Here is a 15,105-nt window from a genome sequence, read left to right as displayed (position 1 = left end):
GGTTTCAAGGCAGTTCTAATAAAATTTGTTGTTGTATCAGTTATTTAGTGTTGTTTTGCTTTAATCCACCCCCAGGGATCCGTTTAACAATGAACTTCGTTGCCTTGACTTAGAGGTGGGTCACATTGTTATCCTAAACAATATTTCTTAATAGTTTTCACTACATAAGCAACACATGAATTTGGCTATTATATACATTTGAGAAAATATCACATACCTTATATATACAATATGTATACATAATATAGAATATATAGAAAATATATATTTGAGAAAATACCAACCTTCAGCTTGTGAAGCTGGTGATCGTGCCCATTTCTTGATGCAATTCAGGTGGAATACATGGTAACAATTCTGACAGCTCCACACTGGGGCTGCTATTCGGACCACCTCACAGCATACCATGCACTCATACTTCTCTGTGGTCAGCTGTTCAATCAATGACCCTGCAAATCAAATATATTACTTGTGCATAAACAACAGCTAGCTGAGAAATGAAACTCAAATTAAATTCAAAGATTTCATTTAAATTATAATGAAACTTATTTTAGCTCTGTGGCTATTTTAGCTCAGTGGCTATAGATAAGACATTAGTTTATTCATGGAAGAGTCCAGTTTGATACTTGCTGTGCATTTTTTTAGCTTCAGAGCAAGAAGAAGGAATATAAGATTCTTATTAAAGTGGCAATGCAAATTCCATTTTGACAAATTAGTAATTATTCTGATCTTACTAATTCTGAAGTTATTAATACTTTTAAGATTGGCAGAAGTTTGAGATTTTCCTCATCACTTTATATAGGAAATTCATCTTTGCATACACTTTAAACCAAGAAGATGAATGCTCTTGAATACAGAAATCTCTGCCAAAATTACATTTAATTCCTATCCTTAAGTATTCCCAGGAGATGACACAACAAATATTAATAGTGGAGGACCTGGATTATGGGAAAAGGCCCTTTTTAAAGTGAGTACTTTAGGAGTGAAATTACTGGAACAACAGTCAAAGTACAGGGTCTTTTGAGCCAAATGAACAAATGTGAAAAAGTACTTTGAAAATAAAGCAAGAACCCCACATTAAAGTCAACACAGCCTGATGTGCAACCATAAGAAAGGCACCACATAATGCTTCATTTCTGTCAGATTACTTCTCACCCATTAAGATAAGACTACCAAATACACCTTAAAAATGTCCACAGGATTTAAAAATATATTAACTACAAGTGAACAGTGTAAAAATGTAGCATTTTAAGATTGTGCCAATACAAGTATCAGAGACTGAAATGTTATGGTTTATGGCTTAAACATTTTTATTAAAGACTTTTGCCTATTATAGCAAATTGTGTAACAAAAACTGCATGGAAGACTACTGCACTCTAAAAGAGGTCTCTGGGCTGAGGCCCTCAACTGTGAGTTAAACTGCCTAAGGGACAGAGATAACACATCTGGGAAATGATGGCTAAGACTGGAAGAGCATACATCCATGGCAGGGATGTCCAGAAGCTTCGGGGTAGAGACTATAGCCCCAGGTTTATCTGCTGCCAGACTTGCACAGACCCTGACACCAAACCCAGGAGGAAGTGAGGAAGTTCTTTTGGACGTGTGGCATACCCTCCAGCCAGAGGCAGAGAACACCCATCCAGCTGCTGTGCAGAGTTGCCCAACTGCAGGGCCCCCCACCTTTGGAAAGGCACATCTACCAGACATCCATGTCGGGGACAGCAGATGGGATGTCATGGCCTATCACAGGCCCACTCCAAGGGATCCCCAGACCCTGCACCAGAGAACACTGCACATGATGCAACATGATGCAACAGACCCACAGTCCTGCAGGCAACAATGTCAAACCTGCCCCCCCTTAGGGGAGGCACCTGGGTGTTCCTACCTGGCCCATGATTGATCTATACTTTCTATACGTTTCAGCAGGGGACTGTCATCACCAAGAAGACAAGAGGGAGGGGAACAACAAGACGTTGCTGGAACCCATGAAGGGGTGATATGTTTCTATTTAATCTGTCTCTGTCACTCTCCTCGTCCCCTCTCCTCCCAGCCCCCTTTTTCTATTTATTTCTTTCTTTTCTCTTTCTTTCTCTTTGTCTCTTTTACTATTAAATAAAATATATTTTTTTTTTTGGTATTAACATCTAACCTTGTTTGTGTTTTAATCTCATTTCTGCGAACATTCGAACTCAAGTACATTTGGCTTTATTCACAGAGTTCTCTTTGCTCTTCTGTGATTAGATCGGATCACAACAACAAGGAAAGTTTATAATGAAGGAAATAAGAAAGGAAAATAATAGAAAATTACTGTCAATTCAAAATGTGCTTGTACAACATCTTATTCCAAGGAAGTCCACGGCTTGCAAGTGTTAACAGTGTCTGTCCTCCTCAATATGACTTTCAAATTTGTTTTCTAGCCCTCCTGCATCAAGCCCCACAACATTTAGGACTAACAGTAATTTCTACTTGCTAACCCATAATTATTATCCGCCGTAAAGGAATATTCTCATGTAAAACATACTTCTTTTCTCCAGAAGACTAAAGCTATATCTACTCAGAAACTGTAGCTGTCCCAGAAATAGTTAAAAATCCACAATCCTAGTTCCCTGAAAACAGTGGCAGACAGTGTTTCCAAAAGAGCTCCCAAATAAAGCATGCAAATAAACAACTATTTTGGAGGGGGAAGCTCCTTAAGTTCCCTGGGAAAGACTATTACTTATCTTTCTGCTTATTACATGTGATATTTTTCATTTAATAATAATGATGGGGAAAAGACTGAGGTACCTCCAATTTTATGATTCAAATAGAACCCAGGAGCATGACAGTTAATTTACTTAGGTTAAAGAGGATCAAGGAAGATCTTGATCCTGCTAAGAGAAGAAAGCTTCCAACTAGATGTATTTTATGCTTCCTGATTATGCTATTATTTTCTCAATTGTGAAATAGGAGATGCTGAGAAGTCTTCAATAGATTTGATATCAGTTAAGATAATTGGAACTAGTCTACCCATCTCTATCATTCTGTGCAGCAGAAGGTAAGGTTGAGATGCTTTGTAAAATACCAAATAAATATAATTCTTGGTGTTTCTCCTTATTGCATCTGAACATTTAAGCCTCTTAACACTTAGTGCTTAAGCTTATGCAAAACAGTAAGAATAAGCTACCTAAGTTGTTGTTGAAACAGAAACCAGTATCATAGCCCTGAAGAGATTGAGCTGATTTCCATTTAATGTTTTCAGTCACTAATGGTATGAGTCAGCATAAATTTCACTCAGATAGCCAACTGTGGATCTGGTTTACACTGTCAACAGCATATGTTTCTATTCTCAAACTTCCAAAAATAGTATCCAGATATTGCCTCTATTTCTAATTACCTTCTGAGGTGACGCCTAACATTTTTCATCTTTTTTCTTCTGTATTTTTTCTTCTGTGCCTGTATTTTTCAGACACATATTTGGAGCTCTGTAGCCTATTATTGCACTCATAACTAGTTTTCCCCAGTATTTTCCCCTGCCCTGAAAGGCAAAACACATTCCAAGACCCCTATGCTACCTTGGTTCTCCTTAGAAACCAAGCTTGAAAAACAGCTCTTTGAGACACAATTTCATCAACAAGGTTCAGTCTTGAACTGTGGGGAGAACAGCATCACCACTTATGCTCCTAATTGGTGATTTCTGTTAATTATGTTAATTTACTAAACTTATAAAACCCTATGCACCCGGAGTGGGGACGTTTGTGGACGTTTTCCATATTTGCACATGAAGGCCTCCAATAACGACCAGCTTTAATATTACCTCCTATACTGTTATCTCAGAAGTGTGTGTTGTTTCATTTATAGGTTCTTTAAGGCATCAAAGGTGCAGAAAAAAAACCCATAAAATTCAGTTATGAGTAGAATACCGTTTCTCTGTCTGGCATTTTCCTACTCCTACAAAAAACACGAAAAGACCTATTCTGCAAAAGTCAGTTTCAGCATTATCCTTCTCAAGTCCCATTATTTAGAATACTCAGAATTTCACTCCCACAACATACACATTTTAAAGTGGTACCTGACTAGGTCACTGTTTGCAGTTTGGTGTAGCCAAAACAGAAAAAACTTTACACAAAATCTGTCCTTCTCTAGGTAAACTTACAGAATATGCTCCTACTGAAATACCACACATCTACATTTACTTCTACCCTCTGATCCCAAAACCAATTTAACGTGAAATAATAAGCTGCTTCAGCTACTCAAGGCAGGAGCTGAAGCAAAGACTGCTTAAAATATTCAACATCATCTCTTTCATTTGGGAGTCCAGGACAGTCTCAAAAACTTACCTGTATGAGTTTCTTTGTTTTTTGGTACATCACTTTGCTTCTTCCAGTACTGGGTCCAGCTGAAATGAAGTGAAGGTACTTGATCCCCCTTTAGCAAGAACTTTCTTCCACTGAACCTGAGAGACTCAGACAACTGATGTCTGATTTCATTGGTCAAGTTTTCATCATTTTTGTGAGCAATGAGCTCTTTCTTCCTTTCATTTTTATCTTTTGGAGTATATGCAACAGAAGACTTCTTACCTACTTTTGTATTTTTACTACGGTGAGAATCATGTCTTTTCTGACACTCCTTTTCTAGTGGGGGTTTGTTCCACACAGGTTTCCGGGGATATCTTTTGTTTACATTATTGTAGCCTTTTTGCTCATCCCCACTTCCAAAAGGTGCATCACAGAATGCCTTTCCAATGGATGATTCTGAAGAGTCAGACTGCGTCAAATCCAAAGATGGAAAATTTTCAGACAGCTCTACTTTCTGTTTAGAGCTCATGCGCTTTTCACGGTCATGTATCTGCTTTCCCTTTTCCCTAAAACCTCTCCCAGATACATGTATCAGATGTGCTTTCTTCGGCTTTGCCCCTCTGCTATCTGCATTAGGTACTTCCCTGTCACTCTCTGAGGAGAGAAAATCACTGTATCCTCTAGGAGGGGCTCTTCTACCAGGTACTAGTGCAGCATCTGAAATTCCTGGACCTGCAGCATTATCAGTAGTACTTTGCCTTGTCTTATTTCTAGCACATGTGCTATCATTTCTTAATTTATGCAATCTCTGGCTTTGCAAGCTGCGATTCTTCAAACTTTTACTGGTACCAAAATATTGGTGGAAGTCTTCAGAATTCCCATACTGACTTTCCAGATTACAAAAGCCATGATGCTTTGTGGAAGAGCTTTCATGATCTGTACCTCTTTCAGAATACGGACTAGGAATTGGTATATTACTTCTATTCTGGTTACTGTTAGAGTCTTTCCTATCTTGATTTACCCAGTTTGTATCTGTTGGTTGTCCTTCTCCAGAAATGGAAGCAGCAGCACCAGGGCTGAAATTCAATGTACCTACAACATAAATAAATACAAATTCATAAAACTTAAACAGTACATACTTCTTTTCAACCAAATTACCATACATGCAAAGGTCCAGAAGTTCCATCAATCCCACACTTGACAGAACAACTGGAAACAAGTGTCCAGAAACTCGAACTGAATCATACAGTGCTTTGTAGAAGCCTTCTTGTCATCTTTACAGGACTGTGATGACGCAGAACTAAGAATATAAAAATAAAAGGTGAAAGAAAACTTTTGAAGCAGCACAAGACATGCAAGTGTGACAATCAGTGTTCAACATCTAAAGTTTTTCCAAGCATGTTTACGTAAATACAAGAACCTGAAAAAGGGGTCCTTTAAATACGATGTCTACATCTGAGATTTGAATATTATACAAATTTTGAAAATAAATTAAAAGGAGCAGTAGTAAATACTTGCATCAACTCTGATTATACTGTTCTAGAGACAGACATATTAAACGGCACAGGACAGCTGTGCAAAACTATTTTCTGAGGCCATCAACATGAACCATGCTTCTATTTCAGCAGTCTTCTGTAATTTACATGCCTCTAGATAAAAGAAAGATAAATCCTATGTTACTCAATTTCCTGTAACATTGCACCAGTAGTGTCTGCCTGCAACAGGTATTATTAGGTGAATATCAGGGATAGTTTAATTGGCTGTGGCAGATTAGTTAAAGTTTACACAGTAATGTAAAAAAAAGTTAATAAAATTTCATGGAGATCTCATGGATCTCATTTTACTAGTTGGGTAGGTTACCTCACGTGGTAGGACAGAGCACAGTTTATTCCTGGTTCATAACAATTAAAAGAGATAATCAAACACTTAGGCCATGACTTAGGCCAAAAGACTCTCCAAAAGGCTAATGCAATCTAGGATCCTGAACTACCATTTTTCTCAATTAAGATTGTGGAAATTAACATTTTGGAGAGAAGAATAAACCAGAACATTTCAAGGCACTAACATGCTTTTTTTCCCCAATTAATTAATTTTGTTTTCAAATGAAAAATGGTTTTTCAAAACCTCTAGGAATGGTTATAGCTGCAATGTGAAGTTGGCGGCCAGAGGAAAAATTATAACATACAACTTTGTGGAAGTGAAGCTTTAACCTTAATAAAAATTAAGAATTTAAAATTACATTTCAGGATGTTTTAACCCCATTGCCTAATTCATACTTTAATTTTTAAAGAGCAGTTGAAATTACTTTGGGGATTTTTGTCTTTGCAAAAACTATATTATATATTATTTATATAATATATATAATTTAATATTATCTATATTTACTATACCCATATATATTAACATTACAATGTTACATTACAAGATAGTCTATGTTATTAATATAGTATATTATATTATATATTATTATATGCCTCTCTATACAGTATTATATGTTATAAATTAACTAGATAGAAATGGCAAATACAAATAGTTTGGGGTTTTTTTAAGTCGAAATACTAACCTGATTTTGTGACAACAAAATGGAAAAACCAGACAGAAATCTGGTCTTCAAAACAGCTCAAGACTGAATTAAGAATCAGTGAAAAATCTAAATTAGGTCAGGGAAAAAAGTAGAGACACGGGTACTGATCCTTTCTTCCTGGTACCTAGTGCCAGCACATGTGGGAATAGTTCAAAGCTGTGACCTCCCCGGGGAATAAGAAGGAGGGGTGGGGAGGTGTTCAGACTCGACATGAGGGGACAGGTCTTTGCCAAGAGCATGGTCCAAACCCTTAACAGGCTTTCTAGAAGGGTGGTTAATACCTCATGTCTGCCAGTGTCTAAGAGACAAGTGGACATCACTCTCAATATGCTTCAACTTTTGGTCAGCCCTGAAGTGGTCAGATCTGGATTCAATGACCATTGTAGGTCCCTTCCAGTTGAACTATTCTATCATTAGGACTGCAGACCCTAGTAGGTACCAACATTAGGCTATACATATGAAAGATTCTGGACTGAAAGCATCTTCCCTAGAAACATTCTATTTTTCTCAGCATATGTATCCAGTGCAAAGAATTACAAATGTAAAGTTCTCCATTGTATTTTCTACAGCTACGCTTACTTCCAGTTTTCCCAGTGTTAAGTCAGTTTCTTTCCTATCACTAATAAAGAGCAGTACAATTGTAAATTATGCACTATAATGTTAACGGCAGTGATTCAGTACAGACTACTTAAATTTTACACATTTTGATCTGAAAACAGAATGCAATCCTACAATTACATGCAAACCTTATTTGAAACAGCCCATTTTATTAGCTGTTTTAAGCTTTCTTTTGTATACTCTAACATTTAAAGTCTGACGGATAGCTATGGTTTAATAAAAACAGGTTTGCAGAAAAAAAGTCTGCAGAAAAAAAATTAGAAACTGGGATTCAGATACTTAAAAGCACCTCCAAAATATTAATAATTCATTAGAACTTTTTACATCAGTAAGATTCCCATTCTTGCTCTCAGCTTCTACATAATGAAGAAAATTCCAGAGTGGTAAATTCTACTAAAACTGATTTCTGTCTGCCAAGACAAGAAACTGCAAAATAAATGTACAAGTGTAATAATAAGTAGGTAACACTGGCTGAAATTGCCTCTGACATGCTTACATATACATACACAAAAATTCATAGTAAAAGGGACGCCCCAAAGCTAAAGTCCAGCCTGTATTTCTATAAAATAAACACAGAATATCATAATAACTTTAGAAAAAACTTCTATATTGTCTCACCTCTGTGCCTGAGAACATCATGGAACAGATCCTCATAGGAGTTACACTAAGGCACATAGAGGACAGGGAGGTGATTTGGGACAACCAGCAGAGCTTCGCCAAGGACAAGTCCCACCGGACCAACATAGTGGCTTTCTATGGAGTGACTGCATAAGGGGACAAGGGAAGGGCTGCAGGTATTATTTATCTGGACTTATGTAAAGACTTTGATATGGTCTCTCCTAACATCCTGCTCTCTCAATCAGAGAGATTGGTGTACTATTACGCAAATAAAAAATTGTCTGGAAAGTAACATCCAGAGAGTAGTCGTCAACAGCTCAGAGTCCTGATGGACATCAGTGACAAGTGATGTCCCTCAGGGGTCTGCACTGCAACCACTGTTGTTTATTATCTTCATTAATTATATAGTCAAAGAGATACATTGTACCTTCAGCAAATTTGCAGATGCCATCAAGCTGAGTGGCGCAATTGACACAGCTTGAGAATGGAATGCCATCCTGAAGGACCTGGACAAGCTCAAAAAGTGGGCCACAGGAATCTCATGAGGTTAAACAAGACCAAGGGCAAAGTGCTGCACCTGGATCAGGGCAACCCTGAGTATCAATAAAGGCTTGGGGATGAACAGATCAAGAACAGCCCTGCTGAGAAGACTTGGTGAATGAGAGGCAGACATGACCTGACAACATGTACTCACAGCCCAGAAGACCAACTGCAACCTGGGCCACATCAGAAGAAGTGTGGCCAGCAGGTCAAATGAGTTGATTCATCCCCTCTACTCTGCTTCTTGATACATCCCCTCTACTCAATTTCAATTTCAATGCAACACCTGGAGTGCTATCTCCATCTCCAGCTATGGGGTCCCCCAGCACATGAAGGTCATCAACTTGTTGAATTGAAGCAAGTGTGGAGGAGGCCACCAAGATGGCTGGAAGGATGGAGCATATCCCCTCTGAGGAAAGGCTAAGAGAATTGGATTTGTTCAACCTGGAGAAGAGGCTCCAAGGTGACCTAACTGCAACTTTCCAGTACCTGAAGGGAGCCCACAAGAAAAATGGGAAGAGACTTTTTACAACGGCATGTAAGGACAGGACAAGGGGGTCTGGCTTCAAGCTGGAAGAGGAGAGATTTAGGTTAGATATAAAGAAGAAAATCTTTACTTTGACAGTGGTAAGACACTGGAACAGGTTGCCCAAAGCAGCAGTACCATCACTGGAAGTGTTTAAGGCCACACTGGATGGGGCTCTGAATAAGCAGGTCTATTGGAAGATGTCCCTGCCCATCACAGGGGGGTTGAAACTAGATGACTTTTAAGGTCCCTTCTAGCCCAAGCCAATCTATGATTCTATGATTTTAACATCCCTAGGAACTTTGGTTTGAATTAGAATGAAGCATATGAAAGCAATATGGTTTCATGCCTGTTCTACCATAGCATTAAACCCCTTCGGCATTAACTGTTGACAGAGCCAGAATGCCCTGGCAAAGAGATAGTCCTTGTGAACTATCTTTCAGAAAAATAATTTGATAAGGACACATTAGAAAATATGAAGCAAATTAGTAAGTACTCATTTCAATAAGTACAAGCTCATCTTCAAAAACAGAGCTTATACTTGGGAACAGTACCGCCAATAGTTTAGGTACTCTTTTATGAATACATTAAGGATGACATTTGAAGGTGCCACTTAAAGACATTATGCCTAAGTGACATATTTTAGAACAGTTTCACAGTTTCAGGAAGCTATATTCAATTAGATTTTTAAGAACCGTTACATAATGTACTTTAACTATTAAGAAGTTGATAATTAAAAACAAGTATAAAAGAGAAAAAATATATTGACAAAGTTAATCAGAAAAAAAAGTAACAGTCCACAGAACAGCCCTTTAGGCATCAGACTTAGTACTTCTTTCTTCTTAAATTAATTCAGATTTACTTCCTAGACAGGAAGAACTGATTTCCTTCTGAAGTTTCCTATCAGTATAAAACTGGAATGAAACAAACACTACTGATTATCACCATTCTTTCTAAATGGACTTCAGACATCTTTTAAATGACTGCTTTTAATGAGATACCCATAAATTCAGCCAAAAATAGTGTCTTGCACTGTGTGCAAAAACAGTTTCTTTAGTACTGTGTGTTTGGCTCCACAATGTAAAAAAGTATAAAAATATTAAGTGTCCAAAGGACGACAACAGAGATAGTAAAAGGACTAAATTACATGAGCAGCTGAAAGTACTAGCTTTGTTGAGCTTGGAGGAGACCGAGGGGTCACCTTATTGCTGCCTACAGTTTTCTTATGAGAGGAAGTGGAGAGGCAGTTGCTGATTTCTTCTCCCCAGTGGCCAGTGATAGGAAGCAAAGGAAAGCTTAAAGCTCGGTCACAGAGAAGTCAGATTGGAGAGTATCAGGTAAAAATTCAATTAAAGGGTGGTCAAGTACTGGAAAAAGCTTTATAGGAAAGTGGTCATGACCCCAAGCTTTTCAGTATTCAAGAACTGTTTTAATAATGTGTTTAGATATCTTATTTAATTTTTAGGTTGCCCTGTGGGATATCAAGCATTTAACTCAATGACTCTTGTGAGTCCCTTTCCACACAGAATATTCTATTTATAGATGTTCTATTTATATACTATCTCTCACCTGTAAGACAAAGCTGATTTTTCAGGATGGATGCCTTCATTTTTAAAGCAATTCAAATAACCTATTGTTGCTATAGGACACAAAGGAACACACGCTCACACCGTTCTCAAGGTGAAAGAGGAAAAAAAGGGCAGTTTATTTTCTGACTCCAACATTTATAGTTTTCTAAAAGTGACAGTGGATTGGAGGGTGACAGTGGCACCTCTCCAATGCCACTGGTTAAACTAACAGTTTATCAACTCTTTCTTCTTCTATAAAGGAATGCAAAACAATAAGTTATTTACAGAAAGTGTGTGAGAAAATTCACTACAAGAATGTCAACATCAGAAGGCTTAGAAAATCTTAAAAACTCAGGGTGACAACCTATTCTTTCACCTAAAGATAGATGACAGTAGAATGTGCACACGACAATCTATTCATGTCAGCATTACATATATCCAGACAAGATGATTCAGTCATCTGCACACGAAGTGCAAGTTACACAGAAGACACTCCCTGCAGCTCTTAAAGTTACATAGAAGACACTCCCTGCAGCCTGTATTAAACAGAACAACAACCCCCCCAAAAAAATTTAAAACCCACAAACAAACAAAAACTGAATGGTCCATTATGGAAATCTGAGGCTTTCCCCATTGCACTGGGAGCTTTAAACCAGACTACTAAGTTCATATTTTCTGTCTTCTCTGATCACTTTATACATTCACCTACAGCACCTTATTATTTTCAAGATGACACAGATTTACAAAATGTTGAATTTCTTCCTAAACAGGAATTACATTGTTTCAGGCTTATTGACTCAAGTAGTGCAACCAATTTCCAGGCAAAACAATCTGCATGCCCAAAACTCATTGTTTACTTCAACTGTATTAGCTCATGTCATAAAAGATATGCTCCCCTACTACAATGCTTTCCAGAAATTACTAGAGAATAACATGCAAAACCAGTCTACCCACAGAATTACAGAATGGCTCATTTTGAGACTTCTGCAGATCATCTAGTTCAAAAATCCTACCCAAAAAGGGTCAGTTACCCCTAACTATGACCAGCTGGATTTTAAGTATCTCCAAGGACTGAGAGGCCATGACCTCTCTCAGCAACCTGTTCCAGTGTTATTCTCACAGTAAGAAGGCTTTTCCTTGTGTTCAACTGGAATTTTGTATGTTTTATTCCTGTCGCCTCTTGTCCTTTAATTTAATACCACTAAGAAGAATCTGGTTCCATATTCTTTATTCCCACACTTTCAGTATTTGTACACAGCACTAATATCTGAGACTTCTTATGACTAAACATATCCAGCTCTCTCTATCTCTCCTCATGTAAAGGATGCTCCACTTCCTCAATGGTCTTCATGGTCCTTTGCTGGACTCAGTCCAGTATGTACACATTCTCCTTGCACACATGGAGCCCAGAGTTGGACACAGTGCTTGAGGGGTGGCCTCATCTCACCTTTTCTGCGAAGCTATTTTCCAGCTAGCTAGTCACCTGTGTATACTGGTACAGTGTGATGTTATTGTCTTTTCTGATATTGCCATTTCATGTCCAATTCAGTGCATCCACACTTTAAATGGACCTTTAAAGTTTTAGCCAGCCCATTTCAAGATGACATGTGAGAAAATTTGAAAGCAGGATTTTGTCATAAGTAGTTTCATCATCCAAACAAAAGGACCTACTACAGAATAGATTTTGCATATGGAAAAAAAATACATTTTAAGTTTTCACTTTCTTCTTCTCCCTTACAGTGACCAATGTTTTATAGCAATTCCCTGGTTATCTTCAGCTTAATGATGCATTTTAACATGTATAACACCCAGCTGTCCTTGTGATGGCAAAAAACCAAAACTACATTAAACAGCAATTACAGCAACTGATGGGAAAAAAATCCATTAACAGCTATTAAATAGAATACGTTTGTCCCTTCTATGTGCACAGGGACTGAAACAAGAAAGATGCATCAGTGTGAACAATTATTATACAATTGCTTTGCTGCTTATATTTTTTCTCTTTGTCTTTTATAATAATTTCCTGGGTCTCAATAATTCTTCACTATTGACAAAATATCCTGGATGAGCAACACATCTGTAGTGGCGCAAAACTGTCACTCTTCAAGCCCCTGTTCTACTCTGAGAGCAGAAATATCTTTCAATTTTAAGCTTTCAAAATCAGACTTGCTCCATCCATGAACCTGTAGTGCAAAAGCCAGTTTCCATTCTAATACTGCACATGTACAACTCAAAACTTACCCATGAGATTTTTCTTGAGAGCACAAAAAATGACCCAACTCCAGAACCTAATCCCAAGTAACAATATATGTGTTATTTTGTTATACCTTATTATAAGGCAAGTGTAGAAATGGTGTCCCATGCAGACTAATCTACTACTTTACAGTAAAGCAATTTTTAGCCCAGAATACCTAAGACTCTCTATTCCAATACATATATACTACACAAAAAGATTTCACAATCACAGTTGACCCAAAGCCTGACAGAATGAAACATAGACAAGAAGAAATTTGACTGCATCAGTTTTACTGAAGCTGTATCTCTGCTCTCTGTACCATGTCCCAAGCCATTTCACTTCCAACAAGGGCAGTGGACCCATTCTCATACCACCAAAAACTGAACTCATGTAACTTCTCCATCATACCAGCCAGACTGCCAAGAACAGGAGATGCTATTAAGGACAATGACTGTAGATAATCTTCATCTGAATTAACATCAGGATGCTGCAAAAATAGAGAATGATACTTTCTTCTTAACCCAAAATACAAAAGTCCAGGATTTCCCTTGACAGAAATCCAACAACTATGAACAATGAAATTAGTCAGCTCATCAATTAACCTCAGTGTGACTTTGATTACCGGATAAGGTCTACTGGACTACAGTAAAATTAAGCAACATGATGAAAAAACTAAACGTCATTGATTACTCTCACCAACAGTGTTATTTCTAGACACATATACTCGTGACAAAATTACATAAGAGTTCTTCTATGGTTAAGTATCCGAAATACAGGACAAATAATTAAATGCAAGGCTGAAATATCGGTCTTGTAAGGTTTCCTCCCCACTCCTCATCAATCATAACCAATAAATATAAAGTTAATCTGAACCTGCATCATACAAGTAAGCACGGCAAAACAAAGGAAAAACTGTTTTCTTGCATGTTGCACCCAGTCCCGGTCCAGGCCGTGTCCCTAATACGCTCTCCATCCGTGAGCCCCTGCCTAGATTCCTCAGAACAGGCAGCACCTGCTCTAACCAGTAATCTCCTGCATGTCTAAGACTTCTACTCACAGATCCCTCTGAGATCCCTCAAAAAGACGCGACTTTACAGCAGCTCGTGGGCCTGAGACCTTGTCATTGTCACTGCTCTATGCGGACAGCCTGAAACCTGGGTTTCAAGGATATAGGTGGGCAGAGAGCAGACAGGTTTTCCAGTAACTAAGCTCTTATTTATGTATTTTCTCTGACGTTACCAAAGACGTTACATTCGTTTGTCCCATACTAGGAGCAAGCACGTTCCTCCTCGGGCAAAGTTCTTCCTACAGGGCCCTGCGGCAAAGGCAAGTCCGGCCATTTTGGGGGCGACAAGCACCGCTAAGTCGCGCCGGGCAGGGGCGGGCCAGCCGCAACAGGTGGTGCCGCAGCCCGCACCCTTCGACAAGCCAGCGTTCGATGGCGACCGCTTCGGCGCGACTTTCTACCCGCTAGTATCGCTGGGGAGTGATGACTGCTTCTCCCCTTCACTGCGCCCACCCAATCCTGCAGTCCCTCTCCTCAGTACCCCTGCCCCAGAACGGCAGATACGCTCACCTGAGCCGGGCCGCGCCTCCGCCATGCCAGCACCAGCCCCACTCCGCGGTCCGGCGTCCTAGCTGCCGCGCACGCGCACAGCTTGCGCATGCGCCACCGATTGAGCCTTATCTCCGCACGCAGCCTGCACCGCAGTGGTGAGAGAGAGAGAGCAGAACGAAGCACGAGGCGGGAGGGCGGAGCCGGGGGCGGGCCGAGGCGTGCGCAAGGCGGGGTTTGGTTACGTAGGGTTGTGTGCTGCAGTGCTGCTTTTCCTGTACCCGGAAAGGGCTAGGAAGCCAAACCTTGTTTGATACTGCAAAGGAGGAAAAAAGGAAGACAAATAGCGAGAAAGAAACACTAGCTCTGGCAATTAATGGATCTTTTGGTGGGCAATCGGCTTGTCTCCAACATTTCAGAGCCCGGCTGAGCGGCCAAGAGCAGGAGGGTGGGTACAGGACGGCTAGGCCCTCTGTCTCCATGTGTAAAAGAGGTGCTTTCTCTAGGCACAGGATAGAAAGCAGGGATCTGTTCTCAGGCTATCTTGAAGGAGGTAGCAGAGACATAAAAAAAGTCCACACAAGGATTT

The 15,105-nt window shown here is 39.2% G+C and overlaps 1 protein-coding gene across 9 annotated transcripts in view; it reads right to left on the bottom strand.

The window, feature by feature from the left end:
- Positions 1-14,699, bottom strand: part of NFX1 (nuclear transcription factor, X-box binding 1) — a 76,620-nt gene extending 61,921 nt beyond the window's left edge. For 4 of the 9 annotated variants that reach the window (XR_013182665.1, XM_054644699.2, XM_054644722.2 and 1 more), the window contains exons 1-3: positions 14,538-14,699; positions 4,314-5,363; positions 285-446 (exon numbers count right to left, since the gene is read on the bottom strand). Coding sequence is in view for 6 of the 9 variants with exons in the window: in XM_054644699.2 (XP_054500674.1) it covers positions 285-446; positions 4,314-5,363; positions 14,538-14,562 (1,237 nt within the window). In the remaining 3 variants the exon portion in view is untranslated. The remainder of the gene's footprint in view (positions 1-284; positions 447-4,313; positions 5,364-14,537) is intronic. The other 5 variants (XR_008535218.2, XR_013182662.1, XM_054644660.2 and 2 more) reach the window with 2 other exon arrangements.
- Between the last annotated feature and the right edge of the window lie 406 nt (positions 14,700-15,105).

The sequence above is a fragment of the Agelaius phoeniceus genome, chromosome 1, assembly GCF_051311805.1.
Source record: "Agelaius phoeniceus isolate bAgePho1 chromosome 1, bAgePho1.hap1, whole genome shotgun sequence".
Taxonomy (NCBI): Eukaryota; Metazoa; Chordata; class Aves; order Passeriformes; family Icteridae; genus Agelaius; species Agelaius phoeniceus.
Note: the sequence above shows the minus strand (reverse complement) of the source record. Positions and strands in the feature narration are given on the sequence as shown.